The 27,958-nt window shown below is 43.7% G+C and overlaps 1 protein-coding gene across 1 annotated transcript; it reads right to left on the bottom strand.

Annotated features, from left to right (window-relative positions):
• Nucleotides 1–1,582: 1,582 nt before the first annotated feature.
• On the bottom strand, nt 1,583–26,938 carry LOC109638644 (semaphorin-6B-like). Its single transcript, XM_069511707.1, has 17 exons — nt 26,798–26,938; nt 13,012–13,135; nt 12,085–12,196; nt 11,049–11,109; nt 10,874–10,936; nt 9,090–9,188; nt 8,913–9,003; nt 8,562–8,681; nt 7,879–7,967; nt 7,520–7,737; nt 7,306–7,437; nt 6,914–7,063; nt 6,592–6,768; nt 5,604–5,744; nt 5,265–5,342; nt 4,074–4,135; nt 1,583–2,719 (listed from the first exon to the last, which is right to left on the bottom strand). The coding sequence occupies exons 2-17, from the start codon at nt 13,130–13,132 to the stop codon at nt 1,734–1,736; spliced, it is 2,700 nt and encodes an 899-aa protein (XP_069367808.1). The 5' UTR covers nt 13,133–13,135; nt 26,798–26,938; the 3' UTR covers nt 1,583–1,733.
• Between the last annotated feature and the right edge of the window lie 1,020 nt (nt 26,939–27,958).

Below are 27,958 nucleotides of genomic sequence, written 5' to 3' on the forward strand. Positions count from 1 at the left end.
ATGTTTTTACTTTTGTTTGCAAGCGAACGCCTGATATCATTTTTTGGACTCATTGTTTGTCTTATATTATCCTTTGATCTAAATTAAATGTTTACTATGTACAGATAAACCATATATTGCTGCTCACTACAAGGTCCTCTACTGTCTGGGGCTGAAAGTGGAAATCCGCTATAACAAACCACACTCTCATTATTTTATGGATGTTGCACCTCATTTCATCAGGCTGCATTTTGTTTCCTCTTCATCTTGTCTCTTTTTACGACCTCCATCTCCTCGCCAACACACTCACACCGTGTCGTGTTAATCTAAACGCTGACCATTTCATGCCACCGGACACTTTGATATGCTGAATATATATGGTCCCATTTGCCTGCTGGGAACATTTCCATTACCCCTATTGGCTGCGAGTTACGCCAGAGGTTTCAATCACGGCCGCTGTAACTGTCACTTTATTCTGTATCACGTCTGTGTGGGACCTTGGCCACTGTGGACTTAACGGGGAAATATTTGTCCAATAAAAGTGGACTGTGTTCTGTAATGCAGCGTTAATGACTGTTTGTAAACATGTGGAAAAAACCTTCAGGTGACAGTGAAGGACAGGGTGGTAATATACTGCAGTGCATTGGATTCAAATTCTCTAAAATCCTGCCCCGTCAGTCTGCTGTTGTAGCACAACCTCTCCAGACGTCCTCGTGGAATTATTAGTCATTAAAGAGTACGCGGAGTGGAGGGAGGCAAACAAATAGAGCGATGGTCGGCTGAGATACCGTCATTTACACAGAGCATGCGGTTGGCAGAAATAGTGCTGACATTACACTCCTGCACTCTGCTCTCCAAAGAAGTTGAGTTATGGTCCCGTAGGCCCACGAGACAAGTTAGAGGCATTTGGCGCTCACGTCTCCCCTCTCGTACACATGGAATACTAAATACCCCCCTGTACAAATACATGTATCCATCTTCTGCGTGTGTGCAGCAGGAGGACAGAGAAGAGGAGAAACAGAGAGGAGGGATATGTGTTGCTTCATCGTCCATTAGGTTTGTGTTTACAGTCACAACGACTTCAGTTTTTTGTCTGATGACTCAGCTATAGAACTTCAGGTATTCAGGAATCCTTTTACGATGTTCAGAACTTTCAATTTCAACACAAGCACCTAGTTGGCACGAGAACAACAGGTACAATAGATGGGTGGCAGATGGGTGGCAGTCTCATCAGTGTTATCCAAAGGGGAAAAAAGCAACCCCCACTCCTGCAGCAGCACCTCACTGCTTCTGCAACCTCAGTTAATGTGCACAGAGAAGACAGCTCTTAAGTGCAGTGTCCATCTTTGTCCACATCCTGTCTGCCCCCCATTCTGCTCTCTGTCCCTCTTTCTTTCCTCTCCATCCTCTCTCCTCCCTCTCTCTGCTGCTGCTGCTTCTGCTGGTTAGCGGGAGAGGGGAGAGGCAACTCTGCAATGCAGACACAGCAACAACCTCACTCCATCTGACCAATTAGTGTGAGCCAGAATATGAGTGGCAGACCGAGCAGCCAGTCGTGAGGAGAGACTTGTCATGGGGTGAAGTTTTGGGGGTGGCTGGGTAAGAGACTGACGGAGGAGATCAGAGGGGCTGAATAACAATGAAATAATTTTGAGGTGAAGGGAGAGAGAGGACAGAAGATAGAGAGAATTGAGAGAAAAGACAGGAAATAAAACTCTGGACATGGAAAGTTGTCCCCTTCATTTCCTCAGCAGTCACTGGCCAGTCTGAGTCCTGTCACTGCAGTTCTTCTTGCTCATCAGGTGGCTGAGATCCACCAGCTCGCCTAGCTCCCCTCGCTCCAGGGCCCCTCTCAGCAGGGCCCTGCTCAGCCCGGGGGTGTGCTGCTGGGACACATACGCCTGACCACTGGGAGCCGGCATGGAGGGGGGAGGCAGAGGGACAGGGACCATCCCGTGGCTACTGAGGATGTATCCTTCCTGGGCTGGCCAGCGCAAAGGCAGCGGGTCGTTATACTCCATTGGTGCACTGGGTGCTGAGACCACCCTCCGACGCTCAGGCGAGTCCTGGGGGGTCATGGGGTAAACATATTCTCCTGCAGACTTCCTGAGCGGGGCCTTGGGCGTCCCTTTCAGTCCCTTTTCTTGCTTGCTCAGGCAGACATAGTGCTGGCGTGGTGTGTCTATTCCTCGGCCCTCGCCACCGTGTCTCCCACCACCTCCTTGCTGAAACAGTCTTGTTGTCAGATAGACAGAGGGGGGAATGCGGCAGGGTGAGCCAAGACCCACAGAGCCTCCCCCCAGGTATGTCTGGCTGGTGTCCCATCCTCCAGAGTTGGAGTCAGACAGCCGCAGGCCTCTTCGCTTCTGCTGGGGCGTGTGCTCGGGGGTGGGGAGGAAACCGGGGTCGAGCTCCCCTGATTTCACCCACCCGTTGGGCATTACAAAGAGGGTTTCCCCGCCCTGAGTGCAGGGGCGTTCCCCACCTCCCTGCCGTGTTACGCTCAGCACGGAGCCTCCCATTCCACCGCCGTTACTGAGCAGGCCTCTTTCACGCCGCTGGATGGAGGACTGGGAAGCGTTGCCATGACGACGGTTGGCCGGCTTGTGGGCCATGATCCAGCACACGGCAAGGCCAGAGAGCGCCGCCCCGATGGTAAATGCAGAGACTGCAGACGCCACAAGCAGGTTGAGGGAAACGAGGCTCTCGGGCTCAATCAGCAAACTCTGCTGCAGAATTCCTGAAGATTAAGAGACAATTATTAAAGGTGACATTTAGTGGACCAGTACAATGGACACTTCTCAGTGTCTGTCTGCAGGGTGCAATTTAAAATTACTATTACTATTACATATGGAGCTATTCTGCTACTTGTACTTAGTGGTTTCCTCCTCTCAAGATATAATGCATCATAATAAATCAATATCTACAATAACTCTCATAATTGGTGATCATCACTTTACGCATTATTGTTTTCTGTGGTGATTATGTTTAAGAGGTGCTTCTCTCCAGTCTGGCCTTGAGGCTCCACAGGCTCGTTGGGAGAGGCCTGCACTTGTCATCAGCTCGGCTCAGACCACCGCAGCCGACGCTCCTGCTCCTCAGTCTTTCCATCCTGCAGCCCGGTCACAGAGTCTCCCTCTCACAGCATACCATTACCTCAGTGTTTCCACCCGGCTCTAATCACAGCCATCTGCACACACAGCAGCACTGTCTCTGTCTCCTGTGTTTTCACCTCTTCAGTCTGTCTGCTGAATGGCATCACCAACTATTACTCATAATTGTTGATTAAAAAAAGCTAGGAGCCTTTATAAATGAGTGTGATGAAGGCCTGGAATGTGCCACACACTCTTTTTTTCAAGGTTTTTCTGGAAATTCAGATCTGGCAAAATTGGTTTCATGACTTCAAAGTTGGACTAAAACAGACGGAACAGTTCCGAAAGAATCCAGTGGAGAGGAAATGATTTCTATTTTAGTTTCCACTGACATTGTGGATTTCAGAGAGTGAGAGTCTCTCTGTGGTGCTGCTGCAGTGACATCTGAGCCTCTCACCAGAAGTGACACTAGTATTTTTCTGCTTAGCTATTTCCAGCTTGCTCACAGGCTACACTCGGTCATTGCCCTCCTCAGATGTTTAGCTCTGAGAGAACAAATCCTCTCAGGAGGATGCTGCGTTTCCCAATCCTGCAGTTTTGTGTTGTCTAATAGCAGATACACCTCTTTCCCATCCTCTCTAATTAAAGTGTCTCACACCGACCTGCTGAAAGTGAGGCTGAAACCAAAACACCAGCTCTACTCCCACCTGATTTTGGCTTTTGACAAGGACACGGAAAACACTCCACATTGCTAAAACAAAGGTTAAGTGGGATCATTGTGAGCTGGAGAAGAAATCACACCGCACCTCAGATAATTAAAAGGTGTTAAATGTCACAAATCATCACAAATATATTCCATTTTGTCATAGGAGAGGGTTTTTTAGAACAAAATGTTCATCCACAAGTCGGCAGGTGTGATGGGGGACTGAGCCACTAGGTGGAGCCTCCCCTCAGTCCACTGTGCACGACCAGAAGCGTCCATGTCATAGTGCTGCAACCTACCATCACAGTCTCCTAGATGGGAGGTGGTGTTTCCATACTCCACGTCTTGTTGAAACGGCAGCCTGCAGCCACAAAGAGATCCCAGCACAACACATCAGACACTTTAATATTCCTCTTCATATACAAACAGTAGGAAACAAATCATCACACTACCCTCACTTTACGGAATACTCTCAGAGAAAATGAATTTATGCCTGATCGAAAATAGCTCCTCAATGTCAAATTGATTTCTTCATAAGAACATGCTCAGATTCCCATATATACACAAATTGGGGGTGATTTGTTGGCAGTAAGCGATTAAATAGATATGACACATATTGATATGTCATCCAGTGTAATGGGATACACTATTGATCCCATGATTGATTTGCTCCTTTTGCCTGAGTGTCGGTCAGAGTTCAGGGTCAGCTGTGCTAGTAGTGATGGGAGCTGGTTGTAAGGATCGTAAATAACGATTTGATACAGATACTGATCACAGAACCTGGCTTAGTAAGCTCATAAAATAAAGAATAATAAAGACAAAATTCTACAGAAAATATAAATCTACAGAATACGTGTGAACTACCTTTTTACTTCCAAAGTGAAGTGAACATAAAGAAAAAAAACAATAGAATAGAGGAAGTTGCTGCTGGGTTCATTGGTTTCAATGCACAAATAAAACTGTGCAGATAGTTTAGAATTGCATTAGTGGACATTAATAAGTAAAAATATAAACCTTTGATCGAACCACTGACCTTCTCAACAGTGGAAGACCCGCTCTACCACCTAATCCACAGCCACCCAACTTTTTCATGTATCGAACAGTGATGTGTTCTACAGCCGTCTACAATAATGAGACTGAACAGCATCACTTGAACAGCCTTGCTAAGTTTTTTAAAAGTGATGGTGGCTTCTACTGAGCAAAATCAAAGTAGTGACTTCACTAATAGTAAGTGTTGTGTGTTGACTGCAAAGTACTTTTCAAGACCACTCAAAGCTCTTTACACTGCAAATCACATTCACCCATTTTCCCCATTTTTTTCTCCTGTTATGTGATTAAATTAAATCCAACTCCAAATTAGCTTAGCTACCTGACATTTGCATGTAAAACATGTGGTAATGCTGCAGTCTTCACAACTATTTACAGGTTTTTGTGATTACGTGTGTCAGTGTGCAAGTGTGTGTTTATGTGTGTGTGTGTGTTGTCTTCACCTTGTGCCTGGTCTCAAGAAGGAGCAGGTGCTGCCTCTGGTCCAGCCACAGTAAGGATCCCTGGATGCCAGACAGCTCCTGCACGCATGCACGCACACACACACACACACACACACACACACACACACACACACACACACACACACACACACACACACACACACACACACACACACACACACACACACACACAGAGTGAGAAAGCAATGACAAAACACAAGTTGACCAGTGAGTACCGTATTTTCTTGGCTAATGGCCACTGCTTGATTTGGACAGACTTTATCGTCAGACATGCTGAGGGAACGGTAAACACTCTAAAAGATAAAAAGCGTCACTCACTTCATGCAGCGAGAGTGCAGGTGGCAGCGAGATGTGGGAACTCGGACCAGACAGGAGGGGAAGGCCAGCAGCAGAGTGTGGCTGGTCTGGTCCAGCAACAGAGACAAGAGCTGACGGGCTTGAGGAGTGTCCTCACCACACCTGGAGACAGATGGCGAGACAGAGCAGTGTGAGGACGGTAAACAGAGGGTAAAGAGGCAGATCACTGTTCGACTGTTGGTGCTTCATGACAGACGGCCCCACACAACATCAGCAGACTGGAGTTCAGCAACAGAGCGTCCTGTGTGGTGGACGATTTCATGACGCTTCCAAATATAACCAGCACAGTAACTGATGATGAAATGAATTGTAACATGCTACCATGAAACCAATGTCTTAAATTATGTGCATGAATGTGAAAACACCTGTATGGAATTATAAAAGTATGACTGACGACAGTTCTGCTGTGAAAAGCTCTGCAGTTCTTCGGTTACTGACTTGAGGGCAGCTAACTTGAGACCTGATACAACTGAAGCCAGTGGTGCTACTAAAATAAAAGTAAAAGTACCATAATAACTTTTTTACTTGAGTAAAGCTAAGTACTTGCTTTTACATATAGTTAAGTATTTAAAGAATTTGCTGAGTTTAGCCTTTTCCCTAATGTTACAGTCGACTACATCGTTGAGTCAGTCTACAGTAAATTTGTTTAATAGAGAATAATACACTCTGTCGTATTATTAAAGAATACTGCTAATGATGCTACTGAAAACACTTGATTTGTCATAATGGAGTCTGGACCTCCTTTGAATCCATCTTCTGTCTTCACCTGTGATGCTGCTGCAGGAGGTGAGGTCTAATGTTACCTTCCCGCTCTGATTCGATCAGTGGACCAATGGCCCTCTCATTATTGATTACTTTTGAAAATATAAAAAACAATGTACAACAAAGTACTATTTATATTTCTTGATTTGGACATTAAGGACTAGAATCTCTTGACCTGTGTACTCACTTCTCTGGGTTGAATCCCTCCACTTCCTCCAGAAAAACACTGCTGTGGGACACAGAGTCTCCACTGGGAACCATCAGGAACTTGAGGATGGTTCCTCTGGTTGAGCCCAGGAACAAAACTGTACGATTTTTATGGGGACCAGCTTCTGTGTCCACCACCATGGCCGTCAGCTGGTACCTAAGCATATGAATCAATGTAGACGGTCAATAAAGTACATTTGGATAGATTTGATGAAAGTGCTGTCGGGTAGGATTCCTATTTTATGCTTCCCATTTTCATGCCATAAATATGTTTTGTAACGGCTGAGTCATTCTGTATATACCGTCCCATAGTCTTGACCACCCAGGGTCTATGTCCTAGTAGCGGAATGGTCTCATCCATCAGTGGGTGAGTCTTCACAAAGTTGAGCACCTCGTCTGGCAGCGTGGTAGAGGAGCTAAATCTGGATCCCTGCACTGCACATCCCCCTGGTCTGCAGACAAAAAAGAGAGGGAGACAAAAAAGAGAAAGAGTGGGTTCAAGAGAGATGGATAGGAAAGAAAGAGAGAAAGGGCTGGAGGCTGTGCTAGATATTTGCTGAATAGCAGTGAAGTGGCAGTGTGATTGACAGTGGGAGCTTAGAGCAGGGCAGTAAGTAGACTATATGTGAGACAGATGCTCGGGACAGAAGCGCTGCGGTATTCTGCTGAAGTTCTGCACTTTGCATTACAATACCTCGGTTTAGGCACCACTTCTTCTGGGACAGGAGTCCAAATAGACTCAGGGGATTTCTGCTCTTTAAATCGTCCCTCAAAGGCGTGAGCGAGCTGCTGCATGTCAAACACACACACCGCAGAGCCAGGGATGCTAAGGGAGAGAGGACAGAGGTGAGAAATACAGTGAATAGTGTTTTGGCGTCTTTGTGCGAATGTTGTGTGAGTCCTTGTACCTGTTTGGCGGCGTGGAGAAGAGGCCAAGGATGACGTCCCGTCCCTGCATGTGGATGATGTCGCTTGTGGCGTGTAAGAGGTTGAAGTAGAAGTGTGAGTCTCCAGGGACCGAGCAGTTGAGCCGTGCCTTTAGAAATGTGGTCCACTGTTTCTCAAGGACACGCTGAGAGCCGCCCAGGTCTGCTTTACACACACGGGCCACACGGGACACCATCACCTGGAATAAAACAAACGAGGTGTAGAGAAATGGCGGGACATTGTTTGAGGAGGACTCACTAATGAGAAGGAATAATTCTGAAGTAGCTATGGATAATTAACACAGGCAAAGCAGACGATTCCATACAGGTAGGTTGTGTACCTTCTCTAGATGATGAAATTCCATCGCCATCTCTCTGAAGAAGAAGTAAATATGAGGCCCCCACTCCATAGCACTCACAAAGTAAGGCTCTGAAAAAGCAGGAGGAGAGAAGCACTGTTAGACAAGCACACGCTCGCACTTCAGAACTCTGGTGACGCAGTGCCTGAGGCCGAACGTAGCCCTCCACACTCCCTGACAGGGCGCCGTAATAACAATCACATCAACATGAACCAGTGCTGTCCACAGGCCTCCACCATTAAATATTCATATCCTGTTTAATCTATCATCATAGACAAGGGGATACGCATTATTTATCATTTATTCAGCCAGCACTGTTCCAGCTTCCAACTGCCCCCGTGGAAAACAGGCTCAACTGTTCAACCGAAGTCTGTGGAGTCTGACTAACCTCAATACATCACTCTGTCTGCTCCACTTAAATCCAGTGAAATGTAGGCCTAATCATTTCTGCTTTCTCTGAATGTAGCTTCCTATGTAGTCCCCCCCCAAAAAACCATTCTATACACCTGTGAGCCATTCAGGAAAGGATGGCTACAGCAGCACAATTTTCTTTCAGCTAACTACTGACGGTAATGCTGATGGTTTTTGTTATTTGCATTCTGACTGTCCGCTGGGGGTGTTTGGCTCTGCCCTGTCATTTCTAATGCGTCTGTTTCTAAAAGTACCTCTGAACCACTTGGAATCGTGTTTGACCGTGCGGAGGGCGGGGCTGTCGCCGAGGCTCCGATAGATCACTGCATCGATGGCGAGAAAGTCTGTCACGGTGCCGGTAAAGAGACTGCCATCTGAGAGCACAGAGAGAGAGACGAGGGAAAAGATACAGATGAAGAGATAGCACAAGGTCGGCAAGATTAAAACCCACACAAGCAACGCATTGAGAGGTCTGACTATAAATCATTGGGAAAGGTAAACACAAGTGCACAAACATTTCAATGTCTGGAGCTGGAAAGTGAGTCTGAGATCTGCTAGAGAGCCTGAATTCTTCAGCGTTAGTATGCGAAGTCAAAACGCTCTACCTGCAAATAAAGCCACATTGGCGTGTCGTGGATCATACGGGCATCGTGCCATCCCGCTGACGGGCTCTCCCACCATTTCTAGGGTGTCTCTCTGCAAGAGGAGAAAAAAGGATATATAGATGAAGTAGCTGGCAGGTACACAGAGATTGACCAGCTGATAGATAGATGGATACTAACAGTGTAATTGGCACACAGTGGGTTGAAGGCATTTGTTCCACACACGAACAAGCCACCGTGCTGGCTGAGCAGAACCTTGATGAAATTACGACACTCTCCCTGTAGGAAAAACACAAAAGGAAACTAATAAAGGAGAGGACAAAATAATAACGTCCAGGGCAGGGGGGGGGGTTTGTGCCAAAGCTAAGCTCAAAATTACCGGTCAGTGCAAGAGGACTGTCAGAGTGAAGTATGAAGAACGCGGCTTAAAACAATTGCGAGAGGCAACAACACCCTCAACTACACTTCATCTGGAGCAAGAACAGGATGAAGACTTTATAACAGACCTCAAGGGTGTAAAGCTACTGCCAGTGAATCTGAAACAGTACACATTGGAAATGTTGAAGTATCATAGTAGAGACTTAAAAGAATGGGATTTTGTCCTCGTATTTGGTGAAAAATCATATCTAAGAAAACGAAATAACAATATATAAACACTTAAAAGGTAAGAATTTGATTATGTAAACCACAAGTACTGATGAGAAAAACATGGTTCATATTCTCATGTATCGTCACAGCAGGCATGAGTTCACAAAAGTCAAAAGCAAATACCAAATAAATATTTCTAAATGTACTATGTATGGTCAAGTGTACATTTTCCAGTACGTCTAGTGTTTTGTGATTGTTCTAGTGTGTCCGCGAGCTGTGCACCTGAATCACAGATATTTTAGCTTCATTTTTGTGCAATGGGGGAAGGTGAAGCTGTGTTTTCCATCTTTATTTAGAGTCTATGGCCAGAAGTTTGAGTTTAAATGAGACTGAAAAGACAAATCATTTTCAGATGTGCTTTCTGCCAAGTTAAAATGTCCACAGTGCTGTGTAAAGGTGGTTCCTTCCAATGACTCACAGTGGCATTTATAGTCGTTTACCTCAAGCTTTATGATTTGACCTCTTCATCTTAGAGGACTCCCCTCATTCTCTCATGACATCTTTCCACCCTGTCTATCCCCTCCTCTCTTTTTTCTTTTTTATTCTTCGATTCCAGTTCTTGTCACTTCTCCTCTTTCATGCAGTGTATTTGCAGTAACACATCTTCTCCCTTTGTTGTCTCAACACCTCCTTCTAACTGCCTTGTATCCGTCTTATCCTCCCAATGTGTTTCTTTCCTCTGCCTACACACATCCCATCCGCACCTTTACCTCCCGTTCTCGACTGATTTCAATTACTGTTTCCTCCCTGAGGCTGTGTCACTCTCTGCTCACTTTGCTCTATAATGTTTCCTGTTGCTTCTTTTTATTTTTCCACCCCTATCTCTACCCAAATTGGATTTTGCCAGTGGCGCTGCTACATTTATACAATAAAGCGTGTATTTTAGGTTGGACCTCGTCTCGCAGGCTGCTGTCACATCAAATCGTTCCCTTTTTGTGGGTTTGATCACTTTCCCTTCATGTCTCAGAAAAATGTCACCCATTGCTTTATATATAAAGATAATTTTCATCTTGCTCCCAGGCAATAAATGAGATATGTGATGATGATTGGCCCTTTGCAGATGTGCAAGATATTGGCTTTCAAGCTGCGTGGACAGCTTTGGGTCTGGATAACGTTTCACTGAGCTACCTTGATTAAGTAAAGTGCTGGTTCTGTATGACAAGATCAAATTTGTGTAAATGCCATATGCAGGTTTGCCCAAAGGACATAAGTTTTCACTAACAGCTGTTGTCTGTCCATGCACGTGATAATCTGGATAGTGTTGATGCATGTATGAGTGGATCTCAAAGTCTGGGTGTTGTGCACGAGCCTGATACCTCATGTTTGCCCTTCATCCTGCATACTCGAATGTCGTTCTTATTGGATTCCCACGTCCGTTTCTGCCAAAGCAACGAGCCACAGTCAGAACATGTTTGCTACACGTGCAGTACATTGTCAATTGTGTGTGCATGTTTGGTTTTGTGTGCGTGTGAGATATGAAATGAGTCGTACCTTGCTGTAGAACATCTCATCACCTGCCATGTTATCCAGCTCCACTCTGTATAAGTCATCTCTACACAGAACCAACACACAGCAAATTATTCCCAATGTGATACTAAGATTTCAGTAGGATTGGATATGTAATGTATAAAATAAACAACAATTTAAACACTTAATTGTGACTGATTAAGAGTCACCAGTTAGCCAGTGGTTTAGCATTGTGATGACTAATGGCCGAAACTGCAAATACATAAAAAGCCTGTTTCATAACCAAACTGTCTGCATTTGATCTTTTATTTACTTATATAAATATTTATTTTAGCATTTACCTATTTCTTTATATATTATCAAGCAGTGTTTATGTATTCATTTGTAACAGGTTTTGTGGAAACATAGCCCTGTATGTTCTAATTCTATTTTCCTTAATTATCTTTTAAAGTTGATTCCATATGAACACTGATTCATCTTTTTAGTATTTTTTCCAACAGCAGATGTCACTTCTCTCATCAGCAAATGAGGACAAACAGAGAAGAGATTAATTTTAACATTAATTGGGAAAAACATGTGAATATATCATCTGTGTTGCATTAAACAGTGGTGATCACAAATGGCTGAACACAAGTAGGTCTACTGCTGTTGTATTTGTAGTAGTCAAATGTTCCATTCAAATCTGGTGGATTATTTGGTTATTTATGTTATTCTTTTATTATTTTTTTTTTTTACTCTTTCACTAATACTGTTTTATGACCTTGTTTACTTTATCATATTCGTGGTGGTGGTGGTGGTGGGGGTGTCATATTAGGCCCACAAACCACTGTCTGCCACTGATATGAGGCCGTTTTCCATCTGTCGAGTATGAGAGTAATGTGAACAAACTGCTTTCACTTGACATTTAACTAACGTGATTGAATACAGACTCACTAGAACAAATGAAAATGTCCTCTGCAGAGTGACAACAGATGGGGGCTGTGGCATCAAATGAAAGCAAAAAGGATATTAATGCGAACACAATGCTAACACACAGTCGGAGGCGGTTGCCGTTGGTTACCTGGCTCCTATATAGAGCGTGCGGTTGACTTGGAGGACCGTCTGGATGTGCAGCTCCTGTCGCTGAGCGGAACGATGAGCTCTGCCAAGGAACACTGGATATCTCCTCATCACTGATATGAACACACAGACACACACGGAGAACGAGGCCCTTACTAAAACATCCAGAAATGAGGTGTCTCGCTCAAGGAGAGTTCGACAGCTGAGGACAGAGCGAGCGGCAGAGCTTTCTCCATCTATTTTAACCCAAAGAACCGAGGCAGGACATAAAACCGCTCCTGCAACCTTCACTTTAATAGTGTCCTCACTCACTCTTGATGCTTTTCTTTTGAGGGAAAACAAAGATAATGGGCAGAGACGAATGGCGGCGCAGTTACAGCAGACCAAACACTTCCCTGTGTTTTCATTTTTAACCTTTCAGATAAATGAGAGAGTACAGATGAGGTGGGGAGCGGAAGTGGCAGGATCAGACTGTGAGAAAGTTTTGAACAGGAGGACAACAGCCTCCGCAGGGAGCCCTCATCTACAGGAGACAGATTGGGAAAATGTCTCATTGTCCTTGACTGCAGGGGAAAGAGAGAGAGAGAGAGAGAACGTAGCCATCCATCTCCACCTGTCTCTTTCCCTTCTCCCATCCGCCCCTCAGCCCTTACACTCTTCTTCTGTATCACCCTATCACACTTTTTCATCTTCATGCACCTCTCAACCTATTCTCTCTTCCCTGCTTTCTCTTTTTCTTAATTTCAGTTTTTTTCTGTCTTTCTGTCTTTCTTTCTTTCTCATATTTATTAATATTCCACAACAGGGCTCTGTCCTTTGACCCCTGCAATTTCCACATCTACAATGGAGCCATTCATCAAAGCCACACCTACACACACACACACACACACACACACACACACACACACACAGTGGGAATGACACATACCCTCTACAGGGACGTAGCTGAGGGGACTGGGCTCCTCTGGGAATGAACCATCAGCGAGTCGAAGCAGCAACAGAAGAAATGTGAGGGGAGGGGCCACAGTCGCCATGGCAGCAGCACACATGCACTGTTAACAAAGAGAGATAGAAGAAGAGAATATGTTTTATTGTTGTGCACTGTATATACATATATATATATGTGTGTGTGTGTGGATGAGCATGCAAGTGTGTGTGTGTGTGTGTGTGTGTGTGTGTGTGTATTGATAGTTTTATAGATTTCTCAACACAGAGGACCTCCAACCAAGTGGAAACCTGATTCCAACAGGTTTGTGTGTGTGTGTGTGTTTCTTTTTGTGTGTGTGTTTGTGTGTGTGTGTGTGTGATGACAGGGTCAGCAGTGCAGCGGAGTGACTGCTCCCACCAACCTGGCTGCAGCGGGGAGCTAATGTGTTTCTGTTGTCTGCTTTAGCAGTGTAATGGGGATCTATTGTCAGAAATGTCACTCCATTGTCAAACAGTTTGAATTGAGGCGGATTCTCACAGCCATATAACACAACAAGACACAGAACATCCACAGGGTAACAAAGGCACTTTGTGTGCTAATGCTCTTTTCACTAATTGTGTTTCTATACGGGCATATGGAGGCTGTATTACTGGTAATTAACCACAAATGGAGGGAGCTGGTCTTTATAGATCAGATGGTAAAGAAGTGCAGGGAGTGACTGCGGCAAGCTGGACAATGTCTGTCTAAAGGTCAGAAGTCAAGACGCCCTAAATCATGCAGCAAGAAAAAAGGAGATGAAACAGAGTATAGTCTTTAAAAAGCTAAAAGGCCACAAAAGGGTCATCTTGTGGAGATGCACACAAAGACATGAACAGAAAAAGACTTTAAACACCCGGTGTATGAATGAGACCAAAATGCCAAACGTACTTGCCTGCAAAAATGTTTTCATAAAAAATATTAATTCTGGCAGCGATGCAAATTGGCAACGATTGCAAAACCCTTTCAATAAAAAATTGAAAAAGCTCAGTATTCAGACGACATCAGTATTATCCAATGTTGATGAGTTTGTCCTCTTCCTCAATCCATAAAAAAAAGATATGTCCCATTTAACAAGGTATAGAAAGAGAAGGACTGTTCCACTGCCTCATGGAGAATCTGAGGCTCTACCATTGACCGGTTATGGATATAATTCAGGATGTTGGGACAGTTTGGGGTGTGCTGCGGATGGTAAAGCTGTAGCTGATGAGGGGGGGAATCATTCTGGTGTCCTTTTGAAACAGTGTCTGGCATCTGTCTGAAGTACGTTCTTGTACAGTGTTCTCACTAGGATAGTGTACAGTGACTAGTTGATACCTTGAATCAGAGCGCACAAAACAAAACGACATCCAAAAAACACTTTTCCATCACAAGCTATTCATCTCCACTGTGAAAGTAAAGTTTTATGTTCTAAGATTCATCATCTGGGGACAATGAATGTCTGTAAGAAATTTGAATGTAATTCATCTGATAGTGGTTCAGATATTCGAGTCCAGACCAAAATGGTGCATGAAGCACATAACACAGATGTAAGGGGGTTAAAAAACCCTTATTTATACATCTGCTTCCCCTGCACCAAAAACCACAGCAGGTGAATTAACACTGCTGCACATGAGCACATAAATAGAGGCCACACAATCATACACATGTTTAAATGTTGAAACCCAAAACGCCCCTGTCTCAGCTGCTCTGCTATCAGTGCAGATCTGGTTGTGTTTGATGTGAGAATACTTTGAAAGGGAAGAGGCGAGAGAAGGACAGCAAAAAGGGTGGAGTGCTTGGGTTTCATTTGACAAAAAACACGAAGAAGGGTTAGAAATTGAAGGAAAAAAGAGGAGAGAAACATGAACGCAGGTCCCATTAAATCAACCTGCACACCAAGTTCCACATTTGCACCAACCCCCGCTTATTTCCTTTCATCCTCTGTCTCACTACCTCCATCACCCACCTCCTCCCTTCATCTCTCTTCTTTTCTATCTCTCAGCTTGTCTGTTCCAGGATAAGACCCCTACGACTGTTTTCGGAGATAGAATGCCAGGTTGAAAGGTAGATGTGCTGGTTGCTAAGGTGACGATATCTGCTATTTGAAGCATGCAGATGTAACACACACAGGGCACACTCTCTCACACACACACACACACACACACACACACACACACACACACATACATATTTGCAAGTGTGTGTATGCATATGTGTGTATATTATACATGCATATTCCTGTGTTTCACCAACACTTCAGGGTGTGCATGAGTTTGAGTGACAAGCTGTTTGAAGACATCGGTGAAGCAACGCGGGCGGCAGACTATACACAAAGGACCACTTCAAATGAAAATCTATCCCAAAGATTCCATGTTCAACTCTCTCTCTCTCTCTCTCTCTCTCTCTCTCTCTCTCTCTCTCTCTCTATGCCTTCACCTCATCAGACGCATCAGAGGAACCCTGAGGATGTATGAGTGTGGGGGTAGAACTGGGATTCCCTGGCGCAGAACACATTGAGTCAGGCAGGGGTTATCCTCATTTCATCATTACCACAAGGGTCCAAATTTGATGCTTAAACCTAAAATGAAATTCTTCCTCGTGTGTATTGAATCGAAGGATGGAATTAAATAAAGAGTGCTTCTAGTGGCATTATCCACCATTTAGGTCGCTTTGCCACATTAATTGCTTGTCTCCAAGAGACTCAGTTTGCAGCACTGTTCGAAGATTATTCAGCGTGAATATCTATTGTTGTAGCTCAGAACGTCCCAATCAGTGTTGACACTTTGCAGATTTATGTACAGATACTTGACTAGAAAACTATTTTATATTGCATAAAAAATCAATATGTACAGTACAACTTATATGTTCAACTTATTCTAATAATAGTGACATAAGGCACACACACACACACACACACACACACACACACACACACACACATTCCTATACTTTTATCTTGATGAGGACACTCATTGTTATAATGCATTCCCTGGCCTTGAACCTTAACCATCACAACTAAATACCAAACACATAAGGTGGGGTTGGATGTTTGCTTCTACACTTGATCTTATTTGTTGAAATTCTCTTCATGTTCCTGATAGCCATCAATAAGTAAAGTCATCTGGTGTCTTTGGCCCTTGCAGGACTGTAATGAACACATACATCAATTTATTCTGATTAATTGATTGTCTGTTGTTCCTGTAACTGTCAATAACTGACATTCCTGCGTGCACATTGCTATTGTTTGCAATTTTTCAAAGTTTGGTCTACTGTTGCGAGATTCTCCAGGAAAATCAACCATAGTTTTGACCTAAGTCTAACCCTAAAAGCAAGTATTAACACTCAAACAGACCTCTGAAAAAGTGATGACTGGCCAAAATGTCCTCACTCCTATGTCTATGCTTAAAAAGGTCCTACAAACACACACACACACACACACACACACACACACACACACACACACACACACACACACACACACACACACACACACACACACACACACACTCACAAACTGCATATGCACATACTAAAACCCTTGAGCCAATCATTAATGAAACCTCCTCATTAGAGAGCATATTGATTAAGCTTACTGATCCATAAGATAAACCATCAGTTCTGGGCCAAGGCCAGCATATAAGAGGCCTGCTGCAGGCTAGTGCCATGACGAAGGCAGTATTTATACCACCATAGGCTCTACAAAGAGGGGCAGCACCTTGATGTTCGGACCATCAGGCGCTCTAAGTTTCCCCTGCTGAGCCCTAAGACAGAGGAGAGACAACAAATGATAAAAGACACGGATGGTTTGCGTGAGTTTTGATAGATACCGCCTGCTGCAGACTTCCAGCTCATCAAGCTATACAAAGACAGGCTGCCGGTGAGAAATCAGGAAATCAAGGGGAAGAGAGACGAGCGAGAGGAAGGAAGAAAGGGTGTTGTGTTATTTGTGTCAGATCATATTAGTGAGATGGGATTAAATGGTGTGACACTGACACGGTTATCATGGGATGCATGTAATGGCGACGACGTCCATGCGGCGTAATCTAGCCTCATCAGGAAGCCCATTAGCAAATCACCTGCTAACACTCACATCATTAACCAATCAGCAGGCCATTGGAAGAAGCATTATCACCTGCTCTCACCTCTTATCAGTTGGTCCATATGTTTTGTACTCATCGGCCGAGACCGAGCTGCGTTCCATGCGGTCTCTCTTTCCAGTGTGCTGATCTGATTCGAATGTCAGGGGTCTACACAACCCCCCGTGCATCAAGCTGAACGTGAAAGTGAATGTGAATTATTGTATATTTAACATTTACCCATGGACCCAACTTAAAATGCTACGGTGGCCTTTAGTGTATATTAGACATGCTCATGTTTGCTCTGAGCATCTCAACTATTAATGCAGCTCAGCAAGATCAATACACTCTCCTCCTGATAAACAGAATAAAGAGCATCATCTCTATTCAAACCCAGGAGCATTGACTGACCATCAGGAAACAAACAGTGAAGGTCTCAGCAGTCTGTCTGAAGATGTGGACGTACAGGCAACCAAAGCCAAAGCCACTGCTGTGCAATGCAAGATGCTGTTTCCAAGATGCTTGAGCCCTGACCTGTGCTGCACCCGGCTGATCAATCCTTTAATATGTGTGTGACGGCATCTGTGTGACAGAAACTGGACGGGTAAAAATCAGAAACCGTCTTTTTCGACATTTAACTGTTCACTGTGTCTAAACTGTGTTTTCTGATGCTTTGTGTTGAATCTGTTGTTGTGATTAGGTCTATGGACTTTCTCTCTCTCTGTGTGTTTTCCCTCTATCTCTCGCTCTCTGTTTAGCTGCTGCAGCCACTCCACTCCTTTGTTACCGTAGCAACCAATAGCCAAGCCAGGCAGAGATGTTCTATTGCAGTAGATGTAAAAGCGAGGAGGGCGTGTTCGCCCTCTAACACATACATAAGTGTAAGCATACTTGCATGCACACACACACACACACACACACACACCTACACCTACAAATACACACACAGATGCATACACTTGAACATCAACCCAGATCCCTGCACGTTCATATGAGTGTGCATGAACACACACATGGACAAGGAGGTGGTGGTACCCTCTCTCTCAACAAGGAGGGGGATGGGGGAGCTGCGAGCAGTTTGTCTCCACATAATTTACACCCTGAAAATACACTGCAGCTCAATTGAAATCAATAGGTCAGCAGTGGGAAATACTATTTGAAAACACAAAACATAGATTTATTATACACCGAGCTGAAAAAGATTCTTATTTCTGAGCCCTTTTTCATGGGATTTCCTCTTCAACAATTATATGTGTAAGCTGATCATTATTGTTCACTCATTAAAGATAACAACTTGACTGGTCTGTGATACATTGGTGACCTGTCCAGGTTGTACCCCGCCTCTTGTTCCAGCCCCTGTGCAACACTCAATGGATAAGCGGCATAGATAATGGAATGGAACTTCACTGGATAGGAGGAAAAATGTGATTTTTGAAAATTAAAGTTGGATTTAAAAAAATAAGCTGTAAAATAGAAATGTATCAACATGAAGATCACATTGTAACACACTGGCTCCTTAGGACAGTATGTGCAGGTAAAAGCCTGGAATGAAGAAAGATGGCCTGAGGGTAGAGACGCAGACACAGGCTAAACTGGGAGAAGTGGGTCACCTTCAGACTTCAGTACTCCTCGCTGAGACCACTATAGCTTCATTAATAGAGTTAAAAGACATTTTCACTGGAAATGGAGAGGGTGCAGACCTAATGAGAGATTTCAGCAGGATTTTCTTACCGAGGTACAGTGGTTGGATGTAATGAAGTTTACTTTGTACTGTACATAATTACATTTTGCATGTATCTGTAGTTTACTAAAGATTTATATTTTAGTAATATTCACGTTAACTTCACAACATATCAACAAATTAAAATATTTTTAAGTAATTGATAACGAGAGGGGACCTGGTGCACTCATCCAATCAGAGCGGGATGGTAATAATAAACCCCACGTCCTTCAACGAGAACAAGGTGCACCTAAAGAAACACATGAAACTGATATGGAAGAGATCCACTGCCAGGACTCAGCCATAAATCTGTAGTACACATTGGATTACATACAGCAAGTACTTTTACTTTCAGCACTTCTCCATCAGTGACTCAGGTGAGCATCATGTTTATGTTAATCTCAGGTGTCTTTTTCAGAAAATGTTGCCAAGTAAAAAGATAAAGATGAAAACGACCTGATTCAACAATCCAGCTATAGGCTTTAACATATCAAGATTCACTTAGACTTGGTTGAAAGTTCTTTCCTTCACTTCAAATAAATCAGAATTTTTGTAAAACAGTATTCAACAACCTTGATAAATGCATGAGGAACTGCACTTACACACTTTAACATTCATCTTCTAAGGCCGACACTTGAAGAAAAAATGCACAGCAAACACATAGATCACAATGTGAATGTGGGAGGGTAAAGTTTATAGATGGTCCACTAGCTGCCCAGTCTTGCAGTCGTGAGAGGTTTTTCATAACTCATATCAAACTGCATGTAAAACAAATAGTATTTTGGAAAAGAAGTGACTTTTTGAAGTCTCAGTTTGGCAAATTATCCCAGCGGAGAAACAATCTATAGCACTATTTACACGAACAATGCATATAACTCTTAACTGACATTTTCATAAAAACAATGTATGCTTTAGTTTTTTTTTAAATATTTTGACACTTAGCTAACGTTTATCAACTGTTTTTTTAATCTTGTTTTAGCCTCTATTCTAAGCTAAGTTAACATGTTTCTGGCTGTAGTTATATAATTGTAAGAGTGGTATCAATCTTCTCATCTAACTTCTCAGAAATTAAGCAAATTAACATATTTCCTGAAAATATCTAGACTTTAAACTTCACGGCATGCCGTAGTGCAGTTTGAAGATCACTTGTTTAGTTGGTATAGGCGTTAGTAAATTATACACACTGGAGTTCCAGATTTTCATGCAAAATGGCTGCAGTGGGAATAATTATTTGTTTTAAGCCTCTGACAAATCTCCCATAACAGGTGGCAGTACCGGTAGAACCACATGGTGTCAAAGCAAACAGGCTGGAAAGAAGAGGAATGAATATATGGATATTTATTCCAAATTCACAGACCTGTTTACATGTTCACACAAACACAGGGAGAAGCAAATACACACGCAGACACACACAATCCCGGTCTCTTCAGCAATGGAATCACTGTGTCAAGTCTTTATCTTATCAAGGTGGAGGCGATATTCCCTCAAGAGGCTGCCTGTCTCCTCAGCGCAGGTCTAATCAGAGTTAAGGGAATCTGTCTTTTGCTGTTAAATATCCTAAAATACTATTCAATCTACAGGGTCATTTATATGCTAATGCAAAGGTTACCTCTGCATAGACCTTTAGCGCAGCTGTGTGCTGTTAGGTTATATGAAAAAAAAGAGAAGAGACAGAAAGAAGAGAGGTGGCAAGAATGAATAAGTAACGAAAGAGGAGGATGAAAAGAGGAGACGGAAGAGGAGGAAAAGAGAGGAGACACAGAGACAGAGAGGAAGAAAGAGATATTCCCTTGGGTGAGTGCCATAGGTAATTAAAATAGGATGGACAGAGCTGGAGTCTAGCCAGAGAGAGCTCCATCTCCCCTCAGACTTCTTCCCCAATCAGGCCCTCTGCCTTAAGCCAAATTGCTGCTGGTGTCAGACACACAGGAGTCTATGTATGCAGTGAGTTATCAGCTAATAGATAATGGACATCAACATATATATGCTGGGGTAAACACAGAACTGAAAAATGCAGGTACCAAGCAACAAAAACGCCTTGTTCATAAATGGCACAAACGTGGTGCTGCACTGAGACACGCATACACAGACACAGGCAAGCATGCACACAAAGAGATTTGAGCAACTATGCTTATTAGGACTTTGCTTCATTGTGGACAGTTTAACCAATTCACACCATAACCATAACCCTAACCTACACAATTCACACCTTGACCAGGACCTCTGAAATTACATTTAGTCTCTTTAGGACCAAGCTTTGGTCCTGATAAGGTCAGTGTTTATACTGGTAAAGGTCCTAAAGAGGTAACAAATACAAGTACACACACACACACACACACACACACACACACACACACACACACAGTTGTGTCTCCATCACTTCAGATCATATTACATTAACTTATACAGTAACTGCTACTTGTCTGACCCTCACCCATAACCTAATCTTAACCTAATCCTACCGCACTATAACCTTAAAACAATTTCCCACCTTGTGTTTTGGAGACTAGTCCCCCATAATGTGACTGTTAACAGCTGTAGGTCCCCACAACATGAGCGATACCTCGACCACACACAGACACACACACACACGCACACACACTCACATTTACTGGTGCTGTACAAAGCTGCAGCAAGGGCAAACGTTACTAACCAGAGTTTGACTGCAGTAAGCACATATACATTCACTGCACAGCTCCGAGCGAGCACATGAGTATGCAGTGCACACACTCGGACACACACTATGAGCACAGAGTCGAACACATGCACACCCCGGTACATACGACAGCAATGAGGATGCAGTCTAATTGCAGTCTAGGAGTGTTAATGTTTTTTTCAAATATGAATCTGATCTGTTTTCCGTGTAACGATTCTGTTTCGTCACAGTGTTAATGGTGCTCATACAGCACAATGTAAATCATGACATCAGTCTCCAGGGAGCATCTTTAATTCTTCTTAACCGTTTCTTAAGGTAACCTTTGGGATTTTCTTCTATGCAGCACAATGAAGAATCATCTTTTTGCTTTCATGTTCAAGCATGAATATATATATTTTTCTTTTGTTATATTTTTGGTGTCTTTGCTTCTTGTGATTCAGCTCTGCCTTTCCTTGCTTTTCATTTCTCCACTTCAATAAAGACTATGCTAAATAGGCTGTGCTAATGCCTCAATGTGGCACCATTACCATATATCTCATACCCTGTTAGCACCTTCTCTTGTTCTGATGTAAAAGGAGGCATGAGCTGAAAGGTAGCTCATGTTGTCATCGTCGTCATGTTGTTCTGCGCGCTGTGATCACCAGTACGGGTAAATATAGCTCTTTTGGCAGAAACCTGCTAAGAGGATCACAGCTCACAATAGGTGGTCCACACTCAACAGATATCAAAATGCCAAAGAGCCTGCTTGTGGATTGACATATGCACACAAGCACGGTGAATGCACGCACAGACGGACACACCTATGGTGTAAACATCCATAAGGAGAGACGACGCCTCCCCCAAGAGCCCTCTCTCCACCTCGCAGGTATAATTGTGTTTCTGCTATGCTTTGCTCCTCTCCTCTCGGTTGTGACTGGGCCCCAGATGAAAAGCCACAATTAAAAGAGAAAAGTTGTTTGTTTCAAAGAAGGGGATGGGTGCGGGAGATGAAGGGGAGAGAGAGATTAGCCACAACAAAGCTTCATGAGGCTACAAAACCATCTTGAGTAGCTGGGAGACAAAGGACTCAGATGTGCCTTTATCTCCCAATAAAAAACTCTTCCAAATCCCCCTGGCTAAGCTGCCATAACTAAAGCCTGCCTTTGGGTAAGGTGCCTGCTGAATTTGTTGGACAACAAAAGCGGCAAATATTTGGAGGTGAACTCTAGAGAGATAGGGAGTATATGCCTCCATTCATTTTGTGCAAGGAATCCAAAAATTCAAGTGTCTCAGAGTTGGCATTTGAGAAAAGGTTGCTTGCTTATTTACCTATTTTGTCTCTCCATCCACAGATGTGTGAGGGCCTCAGTGAAAGCATTAAGTAGATGGTAATTTTTTCACTTTTGCTATTTTGCTATTTAAATGAGATCACAGAAGGTAATGGATTGTATTAACTCTACCTTTCTAAGTTAAAACTGCTGTGGTATCACTCACAACTCAAATGCCAGGCAGTTAAATGGTAGGACCAGCAGAATGCAAAGGCAGGAGTTCATTTTAAAGACCATGTAGCTCATACAGTTCCTCCCAAGGCTACATTCATACTACTTCAGAGTTTTAGAGCCAATAAAACAGTTTGAAAATGCTGCTTGCCCAGTTATAGTTTAGTTTAGTTTAGTTTTCAAGAGTGTTAGTATGGAAGGGGGTTAAGACTGAGATCTTTCTAGTTTGAAAGTGCCATTTTCAAACTAAAACATAATACTTAGGATGTAGCCCAAGAACCTCACACACTGCGACACACACACACACAAAAAACAACACATACGTGCGTGCATCATAAACATTCACACACTTCACATACATCCTGTGTGCAATTATCTACTTGATCTCTGGATGCAGAATTATTGGACATGTAACAGTGGACAGAACAATAAGCTGCAAAATGAACACGTGTCAGCATGTTTTAGCATGTGCAGAAACCACACAATTTTCACAGGGACGCATGAAAAAGAGCCTGCACCTCAGGGGAGAAATCAGTGAGAGTCATAAAAACCAAAGATCCATGGCTACTGTGAAGAATAATGGGGATATTTACACATTAAAACAAACTACATGGCGTTAATACAAGCTATATGTGGCTGACTCAGCAACCAAATCCACATGGTGCAGCCACCTTGGCCTTCTGATAATCATTTATACAGTTTATGGCACCATGGACAATTTACAGCAGGGTCTGCAATAGGTGAGGCTCGTCAGTTTGTGTGGTACTGATCATGCTGTTTCTGTCTTTCTCAAACATCTGGAAGGATTTTTCCGAAAGGCCCAGTCAGCCTCCTGAAAGCTTCTCACATCAACCCAAAGAATGGTTTGCATGAGGGTGTTTATTTTAAATACCTGTCTTGGGATAAGAGCTTCTTTCTGACAAGTAAAGAAAGTATTCCTGCGTGACTCCTGACCCTCTGGCCCCCTTAATCCTGCAGAATGACTCTCCAAGGTCCACGCTCATGAGGACCCCACTAGAGTAGGTCATCCAGCAGATGCCTGCCCAGCTAGGTCCTTCTGATCTTATTGCCCTGGGGTCTCTGCACTCTAACACCCCCTTTTAAGTGTTTTTGATTTAAAGACTCAGATCAGACCTCACAGACAGGAAATACTTGGCTCTGTGTAAAACTGGATCAGAAGACACTGTAAATGGCTGCCTTTGTGGAAAAGAAGCATTCCTTTGAATATTTTGACTCTATAGTCAAAACTTTAGGTTTATTTTATGAGATTACAAAGAAATCCTGTCTAGTTCTTCAAAATCCTGGGCCTACAGGGGTGTTTTTTGGAAGTTAATTAAAGTTAATCTACACACTATAAGAGTGTATGGGGTGTAGCCTACTGTATAAGCAGAGCAGTGTTTGGTTTAGTCTCTTAGACTAAGCAATAACATGGATATCTACAGTGAGTATGGGTTAAAAAATAACTTCCATTCATCCATCCAACGTCTTCTGCTTATCTGGGCTAGAATCACAGAGCTTTAGTCTGCCAAGTGGGTTTTCCCAGACATCCCTTTCCCTGGCCACACTTTTCAGCGCTTCCGGGTGGCTACTGAGGCGTTCCTAGCCCAGCAAGTTCTGGATCTAAACCAGGGTCTCCTTCAGTGGTTCTAAATTACTAGCCTCTAAAATCACCAGTAACCCCTATTTTCAAAACAGTATCCTGGGTTTTGAAATCAGAGAATCAAGTCATCCCCATTATCTGATGCAAACTAGAAAATATAAAATGGCAGGATTAGTGGCAGCTCGGAACCAGCATTGTTTGAGTCATAATGCACATCTCTGTGTACCAGAGGTTTAAGAGAGGCAATTTGTCACTGATTGCTTCTCTTGGAAGGAGCAAGGAAGCTGTTGGGTAACATCTCACTCCTTCCAACATCTTCTGTCTGTTTCATCGCACTCTAGTAAACACTCACAAAGACATGCAGGCAAGATCTCTAACTGTCGTTCTTACACATTGCTAGAAACGTGCTCCTTAGCAACCCCAACACACTAATCTGCTGTTGATTTACTCTCTTTGTGGGTCGGCTGTATTATGCTGCAATCTGGTCCATTTTTTTCCCCCTTTTCGTGCTTGAAATGCTCTGCTTGTGGCTTAGCATGTGTGATTGAATACAGTCCTATGTGATCAATAGAGCTCATTAAGTATCCCTGTGGGCAGTTGTCTCACCCCAAGGCCCTCTCTCAGATTGCTTTTACCTGCAGCCTGCTCTGCCTTATTGCTTCAACTGCTTCCAACTTTGTTTGCAGCATAATTAATTTTATAATTGAATTACTCAAGCCTGGGCTTTGCATGCACTTTTTTACCCCTCTAAATGTAGATTGAAGTACCCATTTGGTTCCCTTCAGTATGAGCTGTGGGTGTTTTGGTGTTGAAAGGGTTTTTGGTGTAGCTGTATGTTTGGGGTGGGCGGGCGTTAGACTGCCTTCCAAGAGGGAGGCTGAGGGAAACAGTGGCTGCACCTGTTGTTCCCTGCGGTTGCTGCGTGGCGGGGTTAGCACCTGCTCGCACGGCTGCTGTGTGGCTGTCTGTGTGGGCAGCAGGGATAACAGGGAGACCATTCACACCCGCTCAGACTGCTGTCTGCAGCCCCTCTCCCTCCACACTCACTCACTCTGCGCTTTCTGCTCCATCATTTCTTTTTCTGTCGTTTACATCCTCTGTTTATCCCCCTGTATATCACATTACTCTCTGCCACCCTTTATCCTTCACATCTGCCTTTGGGTTTGTCTATGTTTCTGACTCTCCCTCGCCTCCTTTTATTTTTTTTTGTGTGTGTGTCTCCATCATCCATTTCTTCTCACCTCTCGACTCACAGAGAAACATAAACATAAACAGCAGCTGGGAGCTGTTATAGTCCTTTTGTGGAACTCGATAGCTTTTAGTGTGAAGGATGAAGTTGTAAACAATAAATTACCCATAACTACTAAATCACCTCAGTAAGAGCTAGGATGGCAGTAAGTGAACATTTCACTTGAGCCATGGTGCTCTATGATGTCAGCCAATTTAGGAAGCAGGTTACAGTAAGGATTTGGACAAAAGGCAGGCCCATATATTTTAGAACATTAATTTGAGTAATCTGTAGTTTTCTCAATTCTGTCAATATGTATTTCTTGTTCTTTTGGAGCTTTGTTTACCTCTGTGCATATATCATGCCATCCCTGTCACTATGTGAGTGATTGATGACATAATCAATAGTATTTATGACTTCCACATCATCACGGCTGACCTTTCCCCTGGTTAACAGGACATGTTGAGCAAACATTTCATGACATGCTATCAATTCACACAGGAACGATAAAATGCAGGATTTGAAAGCGATCAGACTCATTTACATCAGACCTATGAACCAGGTCGTGATCTAAATCCAGATTCACTCTCAGGCTTTGTGCTCCTCTTTGCAATGCAGTGTGATAATGTGCAAGTAATTTTTCTGTTTTTTTTTATGCTGAGGCATCAATCCAAAGCTATCGGAATAAGCACTGTGAGACCCCACGCAACACGTGAAAAGAAGAACCACAATATGCAGTGATGTGCAACAAAGATGTGCACGTGATGCGGGAATAAAACATGAAACTTGCAGCAGACACAAAGAGCAGTTCGTGTGCGCAAAAGGTCCAGGCGATGCCCAGAACAGAGCTACACTGCTGGCTGACCCGGAGGAGCAATGCAGCATCGCGTTTGGTGACGGTGGCAGTAATAAAAAAGAATTGCGCACATGCTGTATACCTGTTCATCCCCTCCACCACCCACCCTGCTCACATAGATCCGTCTCTCAATCGTACCGCTTGGCACACTCACCGCACCAGATGGCCAGGTATGGGGAGGCTGAGGCAGGTGCCAGTCGCCAACTCGCCCTCTCCGGTAGCCTGTCTTCGTCTCTGTGGAGAAAAGCGGGGCGATGGGTGCCTCGGGTGTCGGTATCCGGAGCCTGTCTGAAGCAGCAGCTCCTCAGCCGCACCTCACCTGTCTCCTCCCGGTCCCTGCTGCGCGTCGCCGGAGCATCACTGATTTACCGTGCGCGTCCAAAAACGCCCAGTCAACTACCAAACGTTTTTTTAATGTATATTGTGTGTGTGCGTGTGCTGAGAGGAAAAAGTCCGTGGGTTAGATGTATAAAGAGGAACCTATCGGGTGATGCTGTGATCCAGATTGCGTTTTTCTCCTCTCCGGCAGCCTTGTTTATGGGAGCTTGCACACTCACACAAAAATCCCCAGTTCCTGCAGCTCAGTTGCGGACTGAATGAAGTCTTCTGCCAGAGGAGCCGCTCATCTGTCTGCACTTGGTCAAGCTACGGCTGCGAAATCAGGAGTCAGCAAAATGTAATCCCCCTTTTTGAATTTACAGTGGCGAGGTGAAATGTCCAAGGCAGAGCAGGCATAGTGACAGCAGGGGCCCATAACTCACAGCCAGTCCCTGAAACACAGTCCTGCAGTGGATCAGTGATGAATGGAGCTCCCCCACCTCTCTCTCTCTCTCTCTCTTTCTCTCTCTCTCTTTCTCTCGCTCTCTCTCACACACGCACACACACACTTAAACCATAAAACATGACTGAAATACGTGTTTAATGATGTTCAGGAAAGTAACAGAGACTCAAACTTGAAGCTTCATTGGAGAAATTTGCTTCTTACAATACAGTTGTCTACAGTTGAGTTGGCAAAACACTTAAAGGTCCAGTGTGTAAGATTTAGGTGAGAGGGAACTATTGACAGAAATTTAATGTAGAATAATCCTCATGATGTTTTCACTACTTCGTTAAATCTAAATTGTATGAATTGTAGTTTTCTTTACCCCAGAAAAGGCCCTTTATATTTACATCGAGGGGACCCTCTCTACAGAGGCTGCTATGTTTTTCATGAGTCCAGACTGGAAAAACTAAACACCTTTTGAGTTTTTATGAGAAGCAAAGGCTACAGTTTCTTTTTCATGTTTGGAAGGTGAGGGTGAGGTGAGGGGTGTTC

Source organism: Paralichthys olivaceus, chromosome 16 (genome assembly GCF_024713975.1).
Source record: "Paralichthys olivaceus isolate ysfri-2021 chromosome 16, ASM2471397v2, whole genome shotgun sequence".
NCBI lineage: Eukaryota > Metazoa > Chordata > Actinopteri > Pleuronectiformes > Paralichthyidae > Paralichthys > Paralichthys olivaceus.

Coding starts and splice junctions, on each gene's coding strand:
- LOC109638644 (XM_069511707.1), bottom strand. CDS start 13,132: ATGTGTGCTGCTGCCATGGCGACTGTGGCCCCTCCCCTCACATTTCTT. Junction 11,110..12,084: donor ACGCTCTATATAGGAGCCAG/GTAACCAACGGC, acceptor GGTTCTGTGTAG/AGATGACTTATACAGAGTGG. Junction 8,682..8,912: donor CAATGTGGCTTTATTTGCAG/GTAGAGCGTTTT, acceptor CTGTGCTCTCAG/ATGGCAGTCTCTTTACCGGC.